This window comes from Caretta caretta, chromosome 3, assembly GCF_965140235.1.
Source record: "Caretta caretta isolate rCarCar2 chromosome 3, rCarCar1.hap1, whole genome shotgun sequence".
NCBI classification, from domain to species: Eukaryota; Metazoa; Chordata; order Testudines; family Cheloniidae; genus Caretta; species Caretta caretta.
Genome location: NC_134208.1, coordinates 48,661,326 through 48,680,958, shown reverse-complemented (window position 1 = coordinate 48,680,958; position 19,633 = coordinate 48,661,326). Strand labels below are relative to the sequence as shown.

General features: G+C 42.9%; 1 protein-coding gene across 9 annotated transcripts in view; it reads right to left on the bottom strand.

The window, feature by feature from the left end:
- Window positions 1–3,283: 3,283 nt before the first annotated feature.
- Window positions 3,284–19,633, bottom strand: part of BEND6 (BEN domain containing 6) — a 41,108-nt gene continuing 24,758 nt past the window's right edge. For 6 of the 9 annotated variants that reach the window (XM_048845244.1, XM_048845246.1, XM_048845248.1 and 3 more), the window contains 3 exons: window positions 18,188–18,380; window positions 14,385–14,523; window positions 3,284–5,968 (listed from right to left, as the gene is read on the bottom strand). In XM_048845244.1, coding sequence (XP_048701201.1) covers window positions 5,692–5,968; window positions 14,385–14,523; window positions 18,188–18,380 — 609 coding nt within the window. In that variant the 3' untranslated portion in view covers window positions 3,284–5,691. Of the gene's footprint in view, window positions 11,289–14,384; window positions 14,524–18,187; window positions 18,381–19,633 lie in introns of all 9 variants that reach the window. The other 3 variants (XM_075126492.1, XM_048845249.2, XM_048845251.2) reach the window with 3 other exon arrangements.

Sequence of the window (19,633 nt, the reverse complement as noted above, 5' to 3'; positions counted from 1 at the left end):
CTCATGCATTTAGCTCCAGAGGTCCCGGGTGAGCCCCCACTTGTAACACCAACAGACCCCGGTGGTCGTCGGGTGGGATTGAACCTGGGACCGCTGGAGCTACAGTAATTGTATAGTAATTGTAAAGTTTTTTCTTTTTTATTTAAAGTTGTGCATGTGCGAGTAGTGTGGATGCTGAAACAACTGGTTTTGTAGTACACTTAAATATTTTATTTAATTGTCAATATAATACCCAGGGTGAGCTTATGTGAGAGCAGAAGATCTCAGAAGTCCCAAAGCCTATTTTGATTTTGTAAGATATAAATATATACTGGGGGTTTAGGCCCTGTGTTATATTCTTCATTTTAAAGGAAAAATAACAAATCTCTACTTAGTGATGTTAGTCTAGCTAGGGTGCATTGTAACTGCTGTGCTCTAACGGTTCATACTTAGAGTGTTGTACATAAAAAGGAATTTGAAATTTATTAATTCTGAGTGTGTGTGTGTAACTGTCTTATGGTGAAGACTGGTACTGGATTCCTAATAAGAGAAAGAAAGTCAATCCTGTTATAATTTCCACTTTCGTTTTTGAAAAGTTTCCTATAAAAAATCCAGCTGTCGTCTCTTGCAAGGATAAGAATTCATGGTCTGCGCAAATACTTTGTCAGAGAAAGAAACTATGTACACAGAATTGGAAAATAAATTGATTTTCCTCCCCTCTACATAGGTTACATGAAGGGAACATGCTGTGAGATAAGAATTGCTTCTTAGAAGGAGGGTATGTATTTTCGTATTCTGTTGCTTTGTCTTTAGACAATAAATGTAGCTAAGTTTGGTTACTGAGAATTAACTGTGAGTGTACTCAAACAACCTTTTCCTCAACAACTGTAACAGACAACAGCTAATTTGTGGCATTGCAATTATTATGGCATGAGCTGCTGATTCATGCTGTTTGGTGATGGAATATGACTTTGGCAAGATGTGTGAGCACATTGAGGTTATAGTATATGACTTTGGCTGTTTGGTCCATATTCTGCAGTGCCACCAGCCTCTTTTGTCATCAGTTGCTTTGTGTGGAAAGTGGGGACGTATTCAAAATATGTTACTTTTGGGAGTATGATGAGGACTGTGTGGGGCTAACAGGAGCACTCTGGCCAGTGACAACCAGTCAGAGGGGCTGCTGGAGCGACCAATCAGGGATGAGAAGGGCCACCTAAAAGGAAGCAGCAGCACCAGAGCAGTCAGTTGCTGCCTGGAGCTGGAGAAGAGAGCCGTGTGTTCCTGGTTGGCTGAAAGAGGAGCAGGACCATGGACAGCCCAGTGCTGGCAGGGACTGGGGGAGCAATGGAGCTCCTGGCTGGTTGCTGGGACTTAGCCTCAGACAGTTGCTGGCAGGGACCTGGGGAACAATGAAGGAGCTCCTGGCTGGCTGCTGGGACTGAGTAAGAACTGCGCCCAGGGAGGGCCACAGGAAGGTAGTGTCTCCAGGGAGGAAGTCCTGGGAGTATGGCCCCATGCCAGGGCTGGGACTACTTAAAGATTGAGTCTGGGAAGGGCTAGAGAAACACCGACCGAAGGGTACTGAGATAGGCCCCTGGGGGACTGTACACGCTGGAAGGCGTCTCTTCTGATTCACATACAGACAGTATGTGTGACTTGCCTGAAGGGCTGAGTCGCTGAAAAAACACCTGAGAAACCACCAACAGGGGTCACTGCAGACAAACCCAACTAGAAGGGAGCGCTCACGAAAGATTGGTGCCACCCCATTAATCAGATTATGAATGAATATATTAAATAACACTGGTTCTAATGCAAATGCTTGGAGGCCCTAGAGCTAACAACTTTTGCCATGATGAAAATTGACCACCTATACCTGCTTTTTGTTTTCAGTCGCTTAGACAGTTTCTAATGCATGACTATTTAGTTTTTTAATCATCTAGTGTAAGGAACTTTCTCAAGGGCTTGTTGGAAGACCAAATAAATTATAGCAAAAAGTTCTTCTTTATTCACAGTTTTGTTGTCATACTCAAACAATCATAGTAGATGGGAAAACACATTTTGTTTTTTTCCTCACACAATACCTAGATGGCCATAATTTAACTGCATTTAAATATCATTTCACCAATTTTTCTGGTACTGAAGGCTCAATAGTCTGTAATTCTCAGAGTCACCCCAACATCTTTTAAAAAATAGTTATAATACTTGCAACTGCCCAGTTCTTTTCTAGTGTAAGATGATTAATATGAGCATACTTTCATTTGCAGCTCAGCCACTACATTTTCAAATTTCTTCGGAACACTTTGTCTACCATTCATTCCTGTTGACGTTGCCATTTAGTATATAGGTTTGTTCTAGAACCTCCTCTTTTCGCACGACGATGTGATGTCACCTCATCTTTATAATTTGAAATGAGCATGTTTCTCAACATCCGCTCCATCAATTATCCTCCTGCCCCCCAGGAAAAGCTTGTGAAAAGGGTGCCTGTATCTTTCAGTTTGCCCTGAAGATCAGCAAATCTGGGTTGTTGTGGAGTGAGGAAGTCCTCCTGGATTCCCAGGACCCCCTTCCCCATCATTATTACAAGGGGAACAATGAAGAAATGTGAATAATAAAAATGTACTAACCATGAAGTTGTGTATGTTCAGAGGAGTATCTCTGGCACTTTATTTGAGAGGGAAAAGGAGCTGGCTTCACACATTACTTTGTTCCCTCCTAACCCCAGCGTGGAACCAAGAATTTCCCTGTACTTCCAGCTCTCTCCCTCTGTATCCCAGCATCCTCACTCTCTCACCACGGCCCTCCAAGTTTTCGAGCTCTCTTCCCTCTGCATTGCATCATTATCTCTTCTTTTGCTGCCCACCAGGCTTCTGGATTAGAAGAGCCCTTGGAAATAATCTTGTAGGAGTGTAGCAACATCTTTCAGGGCTGTTATCTGCCTGTGCCAAGAGAAAGTCAGAGCACAGCTATTTGTGTTTGACTCCATCTGTTGTGCTTACTGCCTTCAGATGTTGTAAAGGTCCTTGGCTGAACTGCTGCTGCCCATGTCCAGAAGCCTGGCTGGCAGCTCAGCGAACGAAATGCACCGCAGCCACAGGCAGCCTTTCAGGTCAGGGAGCCTTTATAATCCAGGCTAAGCCCTCCACTGGCCATGGATTTTGTGGGCCTCTAGTTTTGGGGCTTAGTAAGAACTACAGCAAATAGATGAGAGGAGTGTAGAGGACAAAGAAAGAGACTGATGAAAGGAAATAGCCAGACGTAAAAGGAGAATGCAGAAGAAGAACAAAATATGACAGTAAGAACATAGTACGTTTTCATTTTTTTATTTTATAGAAAGTTGCGTCAAAAATATGTTTAAGTATATACATTAATAATGCAATACATACAGGTTCATGTACAATATATACACAGTAGCAAAACATCCTTTCACCTATATTTTATCTCTGGTGGTTAACACCATGAGTCAGAGCCTTCTGGCATGTTGTTTTATCTGCTTTCATCTTAGATCTATCTACAAGGAAAAGCATAGATGTTAAAGATGGAAAAGATCTATTAGAACACCTAGTCCATTCCCCTGCATATGCAAAAATCTTCTTTACAGTGTATTTATTCGTGCATTGTCATATAAACTGGGCTTTCAGCACTTTCCTTGGGAGACCCCAGTTCACAGCCTAATACATCTTACTGTCAGGACATTTTTTTTTTGACGTTCACCCTAAATATTCTCTTTCTTAACTTCATCCTGTTACTTATATTTATATCCCCTTAAACCAATCTAAATAACTTCTCTATCTCCACATTTAGACCCTAACATTTGTAGACTATTAGTATATGCTCTGATCCTTAGTCACTGCTCAGACAGGAAAAAATATACAGCTCTGTTAGTTTTTTCCACTGTAAATGAGTTCTTCAATAACTTTGTTTCTCTTCTGTGAACTCCCTCCAATTTGTCAATATCTTTCTGGGAATGAGATGCTCAAAATTAAAAGTAGTATTTCTGATGTTTCCTGCACCCAAGCTTGCACTGGCCCATATGTCACTAACAGATTTCTTGGGAAGCCAGGAGTCAACAACAACAACAACAAAAACCCTGCAAAGAATTTTGGGAAAAGTCTGTCTCTAAGGTTTTCAAAGACAGAGGTCCCTTTCAATCCTACTATCCCTCCCTATCCTTTCCAAAGTCAAGCTGGCCTGCCAGCTGCTTCTCTTTGATCAGCCACAGTGGAACACTCATAATTCAGTGGACCAGGCTAAAGGGGGTGGTCAGCTCTCAAAGGCAGGTACCATGTTTACTGAGTGGCTACAGCACCCACAGCAGGAACATACTTCCTGTTGTACTGTCTCTCCAAGTCAGACACTATGGGGAGCAGCTGGTATCTTTGTCCTCCACAGTGCCTTCATCAAAAGAACTGCCCTCCAGGTCAAGAGAAGCAGGAGCCCCCCATACCCGCCCCCCTTCATAACCCGCTTTCTAGTCCCTGGAGAGAAAGAGAAGGGACTCCTCATGTTCAGTAAAAAAAGGGATATTTGGGATTTGTGAACCAACTAAACTTTGTAAAGCCAGGGCACTGGCAGAAAGGAGCCCTGAAGAGGAGGTCATCCGGTGTCCATCTCCTGCACCTCCTCTCATGAGGTAAAACGGAATAGGGCAGGTGCAGAAAGAAGAGCCAGAGGGGGCTAGGTGAACAGAGTGGGAGTTGTGGGAAATGTAGTGGAGAAAGACACACAACTTTGTTGAAGTGACAGTTTTTCACCTGAGTGGTGCCAGGTGATTTTATCGGCCTTCGGGTTACTGTAATTTGCGTTTTCTCTCACACCCTTCGAAGAAATACTCTAAAATTCACCAGACCACATATAGAACCCGGTGGGGGCTAATATGGAGAACTGCCCTGGCAAAATGCTTACATGCTGGCAACCACACCCCTAATGTCTCCAGAGGAGAAAAGATGCTCCAGGTCCCCCATGCATCTAGGCCAAAAGAAACCTGAGCCTCCTCCCAACCCCTTAGAGATAAAAGTGAGCCTTAGCTCCCTCTTCTCCCCGCCTCCCCTTAATAGGGCAAAAGAGCAGCAGCTCCTGAGGGAACCACTCCTGCTGATCCAATAGTATCCTCAGCCTGGATCAACAAAGGGAACCCCTTTGGGGTTTAGGTGCCTAAGTCTCTGTAGATCTGGGCCTTTGAGTCCCTGTTTTTTCATCCCTCTGAAGGCTAACACTATCTGCATCCTAACACTGCATTGTTTGTCCTTGTTTTAAACCACTCAGGGTCCCTTGGATTATAGTAAAAAACCTTCTTCTGTCTGGAAGACTAAAGATCTTTCTCTCATATGTATAGATGGGTGTTTGGTCTGGGCTGTGAAGCTCCTCTTGGTTTTATTTTTGGCATTATCTTAAATAGTGTGTCCATTATCTGGTTATTGAGAACATTTGTATTATTTTTGAACAAATGTTAATCCATTCTGAACTACAGTAGGACATGCATATATTTTATAATATCTTAAATCTGAAGATATTGAAGCATTTTGAATTTTTTTTCTATACTGTGGGATTTTAATTACAAATCAGAAAATTGGCCCCAGACCTCTATTCCTCTTCCAGTATCTTTGCCAACTGTTGCTAGGGTCTGAACAAACTATTAAGTGTCACTTCTGTCTGCCCATTTTCTACTGTCCCTATCCTCCAGTGTCTGCCTGAACTGCTATGAAGGGTCCACTTTTACTTCTTGTCAGAACTCCTGAAATCCTGTCTGGAGCCCTGGTTGGAAGTAGGAGCTGGTGAGTTTCTGCCTTGATGAGACTCCATGCTGAAAGAAGTTGGTGTGACACCACTTTGCTGAGCTTGTGTGCTGTGGGGAGGAGGAGCCAGAGAGCTGTCACCATGCTGAACTGGTGTGGGAGAAGCCAGTGAGTCATCATCCTGCTGCTCTTTTGCACTGGAAACAGGAGCTGATGGGATGGTGTCCTGAGTACTGGGAGGAGGAGCTGGCGAACCACTGTTGAGACAATTAATATCTAAACAAGGGGTTATTGAAAATAGTTTTGAGACTCCTACTGCAGCAGAGTCTGTTTGTTTATTTAACTTTAGCTCATGTCCTCCCTTGGCACTGTCTCTTTTTCCTTGTGTCTCCTCAGCCTGATGGTTTTCAGATGAAGTTTTTTTCTCTCCGCTTAGGACCCAGTAGTGAAGCATTTGTAGATCTGAATTGTGGCCTGGATTTTGATGTGGTTTTTTTTATTTGCTCCCTGCTGTGCCACCAGAATGAATTGGTTATTGGCCTGTGCATGAGTTGTTACTGTAGCATTGCATTATCTGCTCTATTTTTCTTGGACTCCCTTCCCGGCACTTAATTTTGGGGACGTGTACTGAAGGGGCTACAGGTCTACTGAGAACTTTTAAATCCCTCTTTTCTAATTCTGGAGTATGGTTTTACATTCTCAATTGATCATTTTGGAAATAATTATCCTGAAAATATTTTTTCCCTTTGGGTAAGCAAATTTTACATTAATGGAAATCTGGGCAGGGCAATGGCCTATATATATATAATAGGAGAATTCAGAGGTTCATCTTGTCCCTACTGCCCAAATATAATATTACTGGAAACTGGTATCCAATCTTTAGTTCTTAGAGGACACCTCAACTAACACTGTTATTTTATTTATGGCTTCTTCCTTCGTTGTTGTAACTGAATCAGTATAGACTTGTGTTTGACCATACAGATGTTGGAAGTACTTTTAAATCAGTGTTGATACAGCCGTTTTAGGGCCAGAAGACTTTAGGAACGAGTGGTCAAAGAATAAAAAAAGACATTTTCGTCTTTAATTTTGTGTATGGCCCAATCCATCTAGGATATTATTACTAAGTACTTTTTAAAGGAAAAATAATCTACATTATAAAGATACTGTGATAGTTAATTATATAATACTCTTTTTTGTTAATAAAATAAAATAACAGTACTTAGCTCTTATACATTCTGATCAGCATCCATTGGATTAGTGGAAATTTTACCATTGGTTTCAGCATTGTATTGGATATAAATGCATTTTTTAAAAGAGATGGTAAGTATTATTTAAAAATACTTACTGCCAAAAGATCTTCCCTTTTAATTATTAAAAAACAATTGGGAAAGTTATGATGGTATTATATCTAGCACTACCTGCCATAGTTTCAGGAATACTTGTATCTTTACTGCAGCAGAGGAAGCAAGAAAGCAGCAAAGTTTGTGGATCATCAGGCCAGAAAAAAGGGATGGATATAAAAGAATCAATTCCCTGCCATTGCAGGGGCCTTGGGCATTAGTACACTTTGATCCCTCCTATTCTCTGCCTGTGGCATGTGATAGATTAGTATTCTGTGGGCTGTAATACTTTGGTCTATTTTCAGTTCTTGGGTTTAGTGTACTGGACTGGGTGGTGTTGGTGACCTGTGATATTCAGGAGATCAGACTAGATGATTTGGTGGTCCCTTCTGGTGTTAAACTCTGTGAGCATTCAGTACTCACAATGGAGACCAAGTGTGTCTCCTTTTCTTATAATGTATATAGTGTTTATATTATTTTTCACAACCTGTGTGAATTTTTTAAAAATATACTTTCCAATTTTCATTTAGTTTTATAACATTGTTTGAGGCTATTGCTGCTTTCATGAAACAAAACAGAATATTACAGTGAACTGACACATGGTTTGTAATACAGCTAACAAAGGGCTAATCTACACATGAAGATTAATCCAGAATAAAGTAGTGTGTGAGTTTAAAACAGATAAACTATTTCTGATTATCTCCATGTGTAGATGCTAATATTCCAGAATAAGAGTGTTTTATCCCAAATTAACGTAACCCACTGTGAATCCATTTTGGAAGTGGATTAAGTTTATTTGCAATAAGGCACTATTCTTATTCTCCATCCACAAATGGAGTTAATCAGGAATAATTTCCCATGTAGACAAGCATAATGATTGTTTTAAGGGGCCTTCTCATCCTTGGGAGAAATAGCAAAAATATACAATACAGTAAGTTGTATTCTGTCCTTGCTGGTGTATTTATATTTTTTGGGTTATGTGTTGCCTTATTGGTTATCCAGTGAGGAAAAAACAAATATGGAAATTCTTTCACTTGCTATTATCTCAGTGGTTCTTAAGTAGTAAACTGGTGGTCAGTGGAGCACTTCCATGAGGCTTGGTGAGTAATAGGTATCATAATAGATTAGTGCAGTGTCTGTTAGTTTTCAAGCTTCTTACAATTTATAGTGCAGTCACATACTGTAATAGGATTTGGATTATTATTGGACCAATTAAACTACAAAATATAGAGTACATCTTTTTATCCTATATGGCTGCTTCATCTCTTTCTTTTGTTGAATATTTCTTTTAGCATAAATTCAACAGCGATCATATTTATAGAGGACACCAAAACTGTAGGGGCAGCAAATACATTATCCATACAGCTGATACTGTTAAACTCAAGCCTCCCTTCCTGGGGTTAATCTTTATTCATAATTAAAATAACAAAACCTTAAGGCAAGACTGCAGTTACCAGTCTAGTCCTGAGAACTGTGTGAGTAAACCCCTATGACCAGTCACAGAATTGCACGATCAGGGTCACAAACCTAAGTCCCAAACCCTCCTGAATGGGGAGTATGGTCTGTCTCTGCTGGAAGTCCTACTCCTCTGTGGATCCCCTCTTTTGTCTCAGAGAGACTCTGGCCTTTTCCATTCCTTAGTGAAGCTAATGAAATCCACTTGTTCTGGACAAAGAGCAGTCAGCAGATCAGCTCTACACTTCCGTACATGGTTTTATAGCCAGACAACAGATTACAGTTAGATTGCCTCAGAATTCTATCTTCTACCTGACTAGAACATTGTAGGGTGAGATCCTTACCTCCTCTCCAGCCCCTTTACACCAGATACAAGGAACAGTGCAGCATAAAGCGTTCCTAAGGCTATGTCTACACAGCAGTGTAAACCTGGGCTTGAGCCTGGGCGCAAGACTAATCCTCCTTGCACCCACCCACTAATTGTATTAACTTAGAGCTCCCAGGTCCCACTGGATGGTCCGAGACAGTGTTAAACTGGGACCTAAGGTCTGAGTCCCATTGCTTTCCTGTGTGCTTGACTCAGGTCCTGGAAGTCCCCTGGGTGTATCCCAGAGTTCCCTGCGGCAGAACAGCAGCACTGCAGGCAGCCAGAGCAGCGACTGGAAGTGCCATTATTGCTTGGCCAAGCGCGCTCCTCATTCCTGCTCCTCTCGTGGTGGTAGCTCCAGCTCCTCCTGGCTGCTGTGCAGAACTTGCCCTGAGCAGGGAGCAAAGCTGACAAGTGGGAGGCAACTCCCAGCTGCTAGGACGCTGGGGTCCATCGCTTCTTTGGCTGTGCTGAGCCAAAAGCTCCGCTGCTTCCCCCTCCCTGCAGGGGAACCACTTGGTTCCTGCTCCACTCTGTCCCTTGCTCCCGGACCCCCCTGGGGTTGTGTGTGCAGAAGGACCTGGACTGTATGCACTGTCAGGGTGGTGAGTGGGAGCCAGCCCCAAAACCTCCCCACAGCCTCCCCTGGTAGTGGCTCTGGCTCCACCTTGCTGTGAGGAAATTTGGGGGCTGGCTCTCACTCGCCTCCCTGGCAGTGCATGCAGTCCGGGTGCTCCTGCACACACAGCCCCCTGGAGGGCAGTGGGGGGGGCAGAGAGCGGAGCAGGGACCAAGCGGCTGCCCTGCAGGGAGTGGGAGCAGCCAGGATGTTGGGGGTCGCCCTCCTCCCGTGCTGAGCTGGGAGCTCTTCTCCCTCTCTCTGGAGGGCAACTGCTTGGTCCCACTCCATTCTCTGGCCCTTGCTCCTGGCCCACCCTGGGGCTATGTGTGCAGAGGTGTCTGGGCAGCATGCACTGTAAGGGCAGAGAGTGGGAGCTAGCCCCAAAACTTCCCTGCAGCCTCCCTGGGAATCCTTTATCCCTGCCTGCCGGGGTGCAGCAGGAGCAGGTATAAGGTTCCCTGGGGTGTGCTGGAGCACACTGTACTGCACCAGACTGGTGTGTGTGTTTTTCCTCTGTTTTTCCATGTTTACTTTGACTCATGCCTGTGCACTGCAGTGTGGACAACAGAGCCCTAGGTTCGAGCATGGGTCAGAAAATTCTTAACTGAGGGTTAAAATGCAATGTAGATGATCAAGCCCAGGGTTCCCTGACCTGACTTGAGTCCCACTTACCCTAGGCTTACACTGCTGTGTAGCATATCCTAAAAGTCTTGTATTTGGTTGCTGGAGTTCCCCTGGTGCAGATCAAAGACAGCTGTATGGCTGCTTTCTAAGGGCCCATTTGTAAGCCCTGGTGTAAAGGGCATGCCAGGGGTAGGACTGGTGAATGTAGAGATGTGTTAGAGGTGAGACCATAATGTACAGTATTGCTCAGATAAGATTCTGAACAGCACTGTGGTTCACACAGCAGCGTGGGGATGCTGCTGTAACACAGACAAGCTTCCAAGGTGGTCTAAATTATGCTGGGGGCCACTCCACTGGAGCAGCCCAGGATCAGGCAAGTCCTGGGCTGTGAATTCTGTGCTGTCCCTCTTAGAGGCGCAGCACAAAATCTCACCTTCAGTGTTTATTCATAGATAGGAGTTGACAATAGACTATATGTACTTTACTGTTAATGCTTTTATTTTTTCTCTGGGACCAGTGAGAATTTTGTATCTGTGAGTTTTTGGTGACTATGGATTGTGTAGTTTTGTTTGTACTACATTGTATGTAATCTCTGTTTTACTACCACACAGAATGTCTTGTAAAATATTCAGATCAATAAAAAGTAAAAAGCCCAAACCCTCGATTGTTTGCCGCTTTGATCAATGTAATATGCAAACTGGGCTACAGAGGATGAAGGTCTGAAAGAATGACTTAAGACTCAGAGATGGAAAGCTGAATTTTGAAGTGGTAGCTACAGAAGAAACAATTGAAACCCCTCTCCCAGATCGAAATATGCCCCCTCCAGCGCTACACTTAAGTGAATAAAAATAATTTTCTTATTATGTTTCAGATGTATTTACTGCCTGCTCACCTGCAGCTCCACTGTGATTCCCCAGAATCCCCTATCCAAGGCCAGAATTTTCATGGCATGGTGCCTCTGTCTAACCCTGTCTGTGAAACCCTGATTTTGTTTAGTGATACAAGTTATTAACATGTGCTGGTTGATATGATATTGAATTAGTTTCCAAGGTATCTGTTAGATTGTAAACTCTTTGGAGCCCGGCCCATTGTTTGGTTATAGTCTTAGCGTTATATATTATCTAGTACAGATGGCCCCTCCAGTCCATAAATAGGGCCTCTTGGCACCACTGCAATACAAACAATGAATAACAATTGAATAATATATTCAGCAAAGCATTTCTGATAAACTTTAGAACTATTTGAATAGAGCAAAATACACCTGGAGAATAAATTATGTGACAAAAACCAGTAAATTTGTCAATACCTTTCATTAATATTATATGACTAATTCTATTTGGTAAGGGGTTCCTTCTAATAATGAAACATAAATTTGGCTCATGGTGAACTTTCAGTCTGTGAAAACATATAACAGTGTTTCTGTCACTTTCTGAAAGGTTTATAGATAATGCTTTGTAGACTGTGATAGTTTGTAACTGCATATAGTTTTTGTTACACAGTATCTAGATTTATGTAGATATTACTGTTCTTGCATTATTAAGGCATACATTGTAATTAAGTTAGGGAGAAGAAAGCAGTTAACAGAAGACTGAATTCTGCAATAATCTACTAGATCTGAAAATGAAAAACATCTAAAGCAGAGGTGGGCAAACTACGGCCCACAGGACCCTCCTGCCTGGCCCCTGAGCTCCTGGCCCGGGAGGCTAGACCCTGGCTCCTCCCCTGCTGTCCTCCCTCCCCTGCAGCTTCAGCTCACTGCGCCGCCGGCGCAATGCTCTGGAGGCTGGGCTGCGAGCTCCTGGGGCAGTGCAGCTGCAGAGCCCGGCCTGACCCGGTGCTGTGCGGTGGCATGGCTGGCTCCAGCCAGGCAGCGCGGCTGTAGCACCGCCAGCCACCGGTGTTCCATGCAGCGCGGTGAGAGGGCAGGGAGCAGGGGGGGTTGGATAGAGAGCAGGGGAGTTCGGGGTGGTGGTCAGGGGGCGGGGGTGTGGACAGGGGTTGCGGAGGTTAGAGGGTGGGGAACAGGGGGGTTGAATGGGGGCAGGGGTCCCGGGGGGGGCAGTCAGGAAGGGGGGGCTTGGATGGGGTGATGGGTGGCAGTCAGGGGCAGGGGTTCTTGGGGCGGTCAGGGGACAGGGAGAAGGGGTGGTTGGATGGGGCAGAGGTTCTGGGGGGCCTTCAGGAATGAGAGAAGGGATTGAATGGGGCAGCAGGGGGCAATCATGGGCGGAGGTTCCGGGGGCGGTCAGGGGACAGGGAGCAGGAGGGTGGATGGGGCAGGGGTCCCGGGGGGGCTGTCAGAGAACAGAGAGGGTTGGATGGGGCAGGAGTCCGGGGGGGCGGGGTGTCAGGGTAAGAAGCAGCTGGGGGGAGGGGGCAGGCCATGCCTGGCTGTTTGGGGAGACACAGCCTCCCCTAACCGGCCCACTATACAATTTCCAAAATCCGATGTGGCCCTTAGGCCAAAAAGTTTGCCTGCTCCTGATCTAAAGTGAAGTAGGGACCCCTATAGGTTGCTCTCAGAAGGTGGCTGGAAACATAGTGAGTTTGCACTTGGTTTGGTATGCCCTATGGTTTTGGAGTGTGGTGATGCCCTGGTGAGCAGCTGTCCTCCCAGCCCTCTCCCTGGCTCCCTAGTCATGGTTCCAGTTCCTCATGGAGCTCTCACAAGAAGAGCTTCCATGAGGCTGGAGGAGAATGCCGAGGAGCCAGTTTCCCATGCCTGTGGAAAATGAGAGGAGAATTTTGACCTACAGATTTTATTACTCGGGTACTTTGTGGCAATCCTACTCTATCACTTTTAACCCAACTGTAACAAGGACAGTTACAGCGCTAAAACAAAAATCCTTATACCACAATGCATCACAATTAAAAATAAAATATTCCAGCATTAGTAACATATTTTTTAAATTGAATGCAAAATGCCATGCAAATAAACATGGCCACTCAGTTTATGATAGTGCTTTGAAGACTGCTTGAGGCATCAAGAAGGCCTAGTGGCTTGAAACACTGGGGTGTGAATCTTTGATACAATTCATCTTGTCGCTGCAATAACAAGATCTTTGGCACAATATAACAGCTCTGATAATGCCTAATCAATATTTCACATAAATTTAAAAGGTGGTGTGAGTCACAGGTATGTAGTATTGATGCCGAAAAACAAGAGGAGTTTGACAGAAGTACTGTATGCAACACAGATGTGTCTGTTCCATTGGGCCTTTATGTGAATTGACTTTTTAGTGGTTGACAGTGATGTAGGAGAATGTGGACCTTTGGGAGGATATTTCTTTCCAAAAGTCCAAACGTAAGGTCAATAGTTTTGTCCCTCGTTAAAGAGATTTTCTCCAAAAATCTCCACTCTTGTTGACTTACATAGTGTCATATAGGTCTCACTTTCTATTAAACTCTATTTGTTTTGAATGACACCTGAAAACATTGTAATAGAAGTTGGTGACTTCATTAAAAACAGGAACAGGTTTAGTATTTTTAGACCATACCTATATATATATTAACTGAGAATAATGCTAATCATTATTAATAGCGCCTATATGGCATTTTTATCAGTAGATCTCAAATTGCTTTATGAAAGAAGTCTGTGGAGTGGGCTCAGAGCAGGAGAAACTACACCTGGAAGGATGGTGTTTCTCGATGACATAATCCCCTCCTCAAAAACACGGGTCTTTAACACGTAAATTAATGCAAATCCTGTCAGTATTATCTTATCCAAGTAGCAGGGGTTTCCCTATCATAGCACTAGAAAATCTTGTTGAAGCACAGAACTTCTGACCCTGTGTCTTTTGGATGTCCTGAGATCTGTGCAGAACTTGAGATCCACTGATGTTGGGGGCTGAACCTTGTGGAAGTTCAAGTCTTATGCTTTTAATTCATATGAAGGGGACAAAATGGCTTTGTAATAGGAAGACTAAATAATGTAGACTCTATAATAGACATATTCATCAAATTAGTCTGTTACTGATTTTGAGGATGTTAAATCTTCTCTCTTTTCTTCCCTTAACTTACTTGCCCTGTGTGGTCTGTCTAGAATGAGAAGTCTGGTTGTGCTGCTATGTAAATAAAGAGTACTTTTGTATTTTGTAAAATTTATACAAGGATATGAAAGGATCTCCATATTGGGCAACTGTATCAATATGAACATATATATGAAAGATAATTTTGAGATGACTTTAGTTTCTGTTACTGCAATGACAGAGACACATATTGAAATACATTTGGAAGGCAGGCTTGATTTTTTTTTAAAGACTTACCAAAAGCTATGCTTCTGAAAAACAACTGAATTAAGATCTTTGCTTAAAATTGGCTTCTTGGTGCAATTGTTTAGCTTTTGCCCCATCATTCTCCTAATTAAAGCATCATCTGTATTTGGAAATAACTGTTTTGTGATTCCTGCAAAATAAAGAGATGACATTTATGGGATCTTCAGATCAGGGCCAAATCAGGGAAAATATTAAGTGTATGATCCAAGTTACATTATTTGGGCTTATGAAATTTAAACATCCAAAAGAGACTTATTCTACTCTTTTCTGTATTTGGCCTCTTTGCTCCCCTTGCCTGGTTTACCAATTTCCGGTCTGGTTTTCTCCTTCCATATTGCCAGTCCTGCTCTAACTTTGTTGGGCAACTCAGAAGGAAGTCCCATGACCTTGATGACTTCCTGTACTATATACTTCCTATATATACTCTGCCTTTCTTCCTTTATCTCTGTTCTCTTCCTGGCCAATTAATCCTAATCCTACCCTCTTATCCACTCTCATGACAGCTCTTCACCACCTTGGTCTCTGCTTACTTCTTCCTCTTCCATTTCTGTTCCTCCTGCTCTGTGTGCTCAGGAGCTGACTGACTTCTCTGAATGCAGCACTCACATGACCCAGCAGGAGTTCTCTACTTCCTGCTCCCCTGACTACCTCATCATCCTCACGTCCGCCTTTGATTTTATCTTCTTTTAACCATGTGTCCCACTATGAAAATCTTCTAGCTTCTATTTTCCTGAAAACTCTTTGATTGGCCAGCTTGTTCCTATCACCTCACACATCCTAAAACATCTGACTTGCTCCTCGTTCCTTCTCTGTCTCTTATCAGTTGCTCTCGCTATTTTGACTCCTTCCCATCTGCATTCAGTCATATTGTTTCCCCTCACCTAACGAAATCCTCCTTTGACTCCTGGTCTCTTTCTATAGTCTCCCCTTTATTTTTGAGCTGCTTGTCATCATCTTTCTTGCCACTTCCCTATTTGGGATCAGTGACTTTATAATCTTCTTCCAAAGTTCATCATTTTATGCCAGTCTGTCAGGCAGATTGATCTCTCTGAGGTACATTGATATTCAGTCCACATACTGAGTCTTTGTTCTCCCCCTTGGTCACCTTCCAGCCACAATTATTTCAGGAGCCATCCTACTGATATAACTCTCCGGGTTCTGCTGGATATGCCCATACTAAAATAGCCTAGTCTCCCTCAACTTGTCTTCAACTGGAGCAACTCACATTAAGCCCCTTCTAAGCTCATTTTGTTTCCTATCACAGTGTTCAACCATTTGACCATCTCAACATCTTCATTTCCGTGGTGGGGAGCATGCTAATTTCCTTTTCTGTGGCTGTCCAAGTCTCTGTTCTGTACATTAAGGTGGGTTGAATTACATTTTATACACTCTACCTTTTACATAAGAACAGCCATACTGGGTCAGACCAAAGGTCCATCTAGCCCAGTATCCTGTCTTTCAACAGTGGCCAATGCCAGGTGCCCCAGTGGGAATGAACAGAACAAGTGATCCATCCCATCGCCCATTCCCAGCTTCTGGCAAATAGAGGCTAGGGACACCATCCCTGCTCATCCAGGCTAATAGCCATTGATGTACCTATCCTCCATGAATTTATCTAGTTCTTTTTCGAACCCTGTTATAGTCTTGGCCTTCACAACAACCTTTGGCAAAGAATTCCTTTTAACTTTATTGGCATCTTTTTGTCATAGAGAACTGGGGTCAGTGCCTACCATTTGCAACATGCAGCTTTAGTACAATGCCTAGCATCTTTCAGGAAAGAACCAGAGTCAGCCATTGATCCTAGGAATTAAAATTTTTTCACCCTTCTAAGCTCTCTGCCTGTGATATCCTTTAAGGTGGGTCCTCCCTCCTCAGGCATTCTCTACTGTAGCTCTATTTAGCTTTGACTCTGGAACTCATTCCATCATACGTATCCTGGATAAGATGGACATATCCTTCTGGCACACTTCTCCATGATTGTACACTTTTTCTAGGTTCACAAAGACCTTACCCAGTGACCATCTCTTTTCTCTGAACTTCTCCATGAGGATTCATAGTGCAAATATAACATCAATTGTGCTCTTTCCCAGCATGTATCCATGCTGACTCATCCAAACCATTCCACATATCTTCAAGCTGCTTGTATAGCTGTCTATTCCCAGTGCCTTCATTCCCTCTCCTCCACCCCCCTTTACAATTCCTTCCTGTTTGACTTCTGCCCACTCCATTCCACTGAACCTGCCCTCACAACAATCACTAATAATCTTTCCCATTCCAAGTCCAAGGTCTGTTCTCCAAACTCACTCTGCTCAAACTTTGCTGCTTTTAACATAATCAAATACCCACCTTTTCGTAACAAACTCTCTTCCTTGGGCATGCTTAGCTGTCATTTTCTTCTTACCTGATTGACTGCTCCTTCGGTGCTGCATTTGGTAGGTCCCCCATCTCCTCTCCCCAATATGCTGGTGATTCTTAGGGGTCTATCCTTTGTCCTCTCCCCTCCTGGCCCTCTCCCCCCACCCACTGGCACTTGGAAAATGGATGAGGTCACCAAGACCTCTCCTCTTACCTCTGTTGATGGCTCCTCAATCTACCCACCCTATCTGTCCAGGCTTGCATCTCTTCCTAGCTCTCTGATACTTCAAGAATGGCCTCATGTTTTTTAAAAACAAAATATGGAAAAGACCTTCTAAATCTTTCCTCCTACAAACACACTTTCTCTATCACTTTTGACAACTCCAACTTCCCTGTCACCGAGTGCTAAAATCAAATAAACAAACAAACTTTGGAGTTATCTTTAGCTGCTCTTTTCTTCTTCTCAATTAAAACTAGGCAATTCCCTTATCTTGTCATTCCTCCCTCTATAACACTTCTAAAATTTACCCTTTCCTCTCCACATGTGCTGCCAAAATGCTCATTCATGCCATGTCTCTATCTCACCTACGCTACTATAACCTCTTTCTCTCTTCCCAGATTGCTTCTCCCTACTTCAGTCTAGCCACCACTTGACAGCTAAAATAACCTTCCTTTCCTGCTATTAGAACCAGGTCACTCCCTCAAGTCTCTTCACTACCTCCCTCTCTCTTTTGGCATACATTTCAAACTCCTTGTCCTCCCTTTTTAAAATGACAACCAGCTCTGCCCTGCCTACATCTCACTGCCTGTTGCTAACCATCTTTCCATCCTACACTTAAAAGAAACAAGGTAGGACAAATAGTTAATCTCCTGCTCCCTCTCTCACATTTGGGTCTTTTTTTTCCACATTACTCCTTAAACCTGAAATGAACCACCCTTTCATGGGCACCAACCATCTTCTGTCTTTAAACCCTTCTATTAAGCCCTACTTTGTTTGTCTTGCTTTCCATTCCTGTGCCTCACCCAATCTTAACCTCTTTCAAAATATCAGAACTTATCACGTTCACTCACTAAAGAATATAGTTGGCATTATTTATATTTATATACACTCTTGTCTTCTCTTTGCCTACCCTTTCCTTTGTCCATTATCTTCAGTCTATGTTTGACTACTTTAGGTGGTATTTTTAGTTTCTGTAGAGCACCATGCAATATTACAGTGCTATATAAATGTTTAATAATAAATATTAATAATCCAAAATCCACATAATAGGAACAAAAGATATTTTGCTTTTTACTGATTCTTCATTTTTAACAGTAATGAGATAAATGTGAAATGACCAAAATAAATAAAAATGAATTAGTAACATGAATGTGGCAGTTCAAAGTGTGATGAAAAATGAGACACAGTGCCATATCAAGTAATATAAACTAGTCATCACCTATGATTTCCTGAACTTCATTCTGATTCATTGCTGGTTTTGCTGCTTTATCCTTCGAAGAGGAGGATTTTGCACCTGTCAGACTATGCGTGGCCATGTATTCGTGTGTATAAAGGGCTTGCATCAAATCATTTATAAACTTTTGAGGCTTGCTCTTGTTACAAAGGGCAATCTGCCATTTTTCAATCTTGAACTGAAAAATACAATAGTCATAGACATGACTGTTCTAATCCTCACAAAATACAACCAAATATAATCATACTTTTCTTAAATTTTTTCCCCAACATTTTAACATTTTCAAAAGCAGCATCTACACCAGTGTACTCAAAACTGGGTGCCCAGTTGTGTGCACATCTAATTTTGGAACTGCACATATAAAATACATTTTGCAGATACAAGGGAGGGGCCAGATTGTGGCGCCTTACTCATGCTGGTGAACGTTTTCTCAAGCAGGCTCATTGGTTTCAATGGAACTACTTGCCTCCGTAAATGCTCACCAATGTTAGCAAGAGCTCCAGAATCTGGACCTAGGCTATTAGCTATCTAATACACCTGCTGTTTACATGTAGAAATCAGAGTACCCTGAGCATGTGGGCAAGATTCACCAGCCAGATACCCAGGAAAGAATTCTCTGTAGTAACTCGGATCCCACCCCATTTAACATCCCATCACAGGCCATTGGGCCTATTTACCATGAATAGTTAAAGATCAATTAATTGCCAAAATCATGTTATCCCATCATACCATCTCTTCTATAAATTTATAGAATTTAATCTTGAAGCCAGATAGGTCTTTTGCCCCCACTGCTTCCCTTGGAAGGCTGTTCCAGAACTTCCCTCCTCTGATGCTTAGAAACCTTTGTCTCATTTCAAGTCTAAACTTCCCGATGGCCAGTTTATATCCATTTGTTCTTGTGTCCACATTGGTACTGAGCTTAAATACCTCCTTGGTATTTATCCCTCTGATATATTTATAGAGAGCAATCATATCTCCCCTCAGCCTTCTTTTGGTTAGGCTAAACAAGCCAAGCTCCTTGAATCTCCTTTCATAAGGCAGGTTTTCCATTCCTCGGATCATCCTAGTAGCCCTTCTCTGAACCTGTTCCAATTTGAATTCATCCTTCTTAAACATGGGAGACCAGAACTGCACACAGTATTCCAGGTGAGGTCTCACCAGTGCCTTGTATAACGGTACTAACACCTCCTTATCTCTGCTGGAAATACCTCGCCTGATGCATCCCAAGACCGCATTAGCTTTTTTCACGGCCATATCACATTGGCGGCTCATAGTCATCCTGTGGTCAACCAATACTCCAAGGTCCTTCTCATCCTCTGTTACTTCTAATTGATGCGTCCCCAGCTATAACTAAAATTCTTGTTATTAATCCCTAAATGCATGACCTTACACTTCTCACTATTAAATTTCATCCTATTACTATTACTCCAG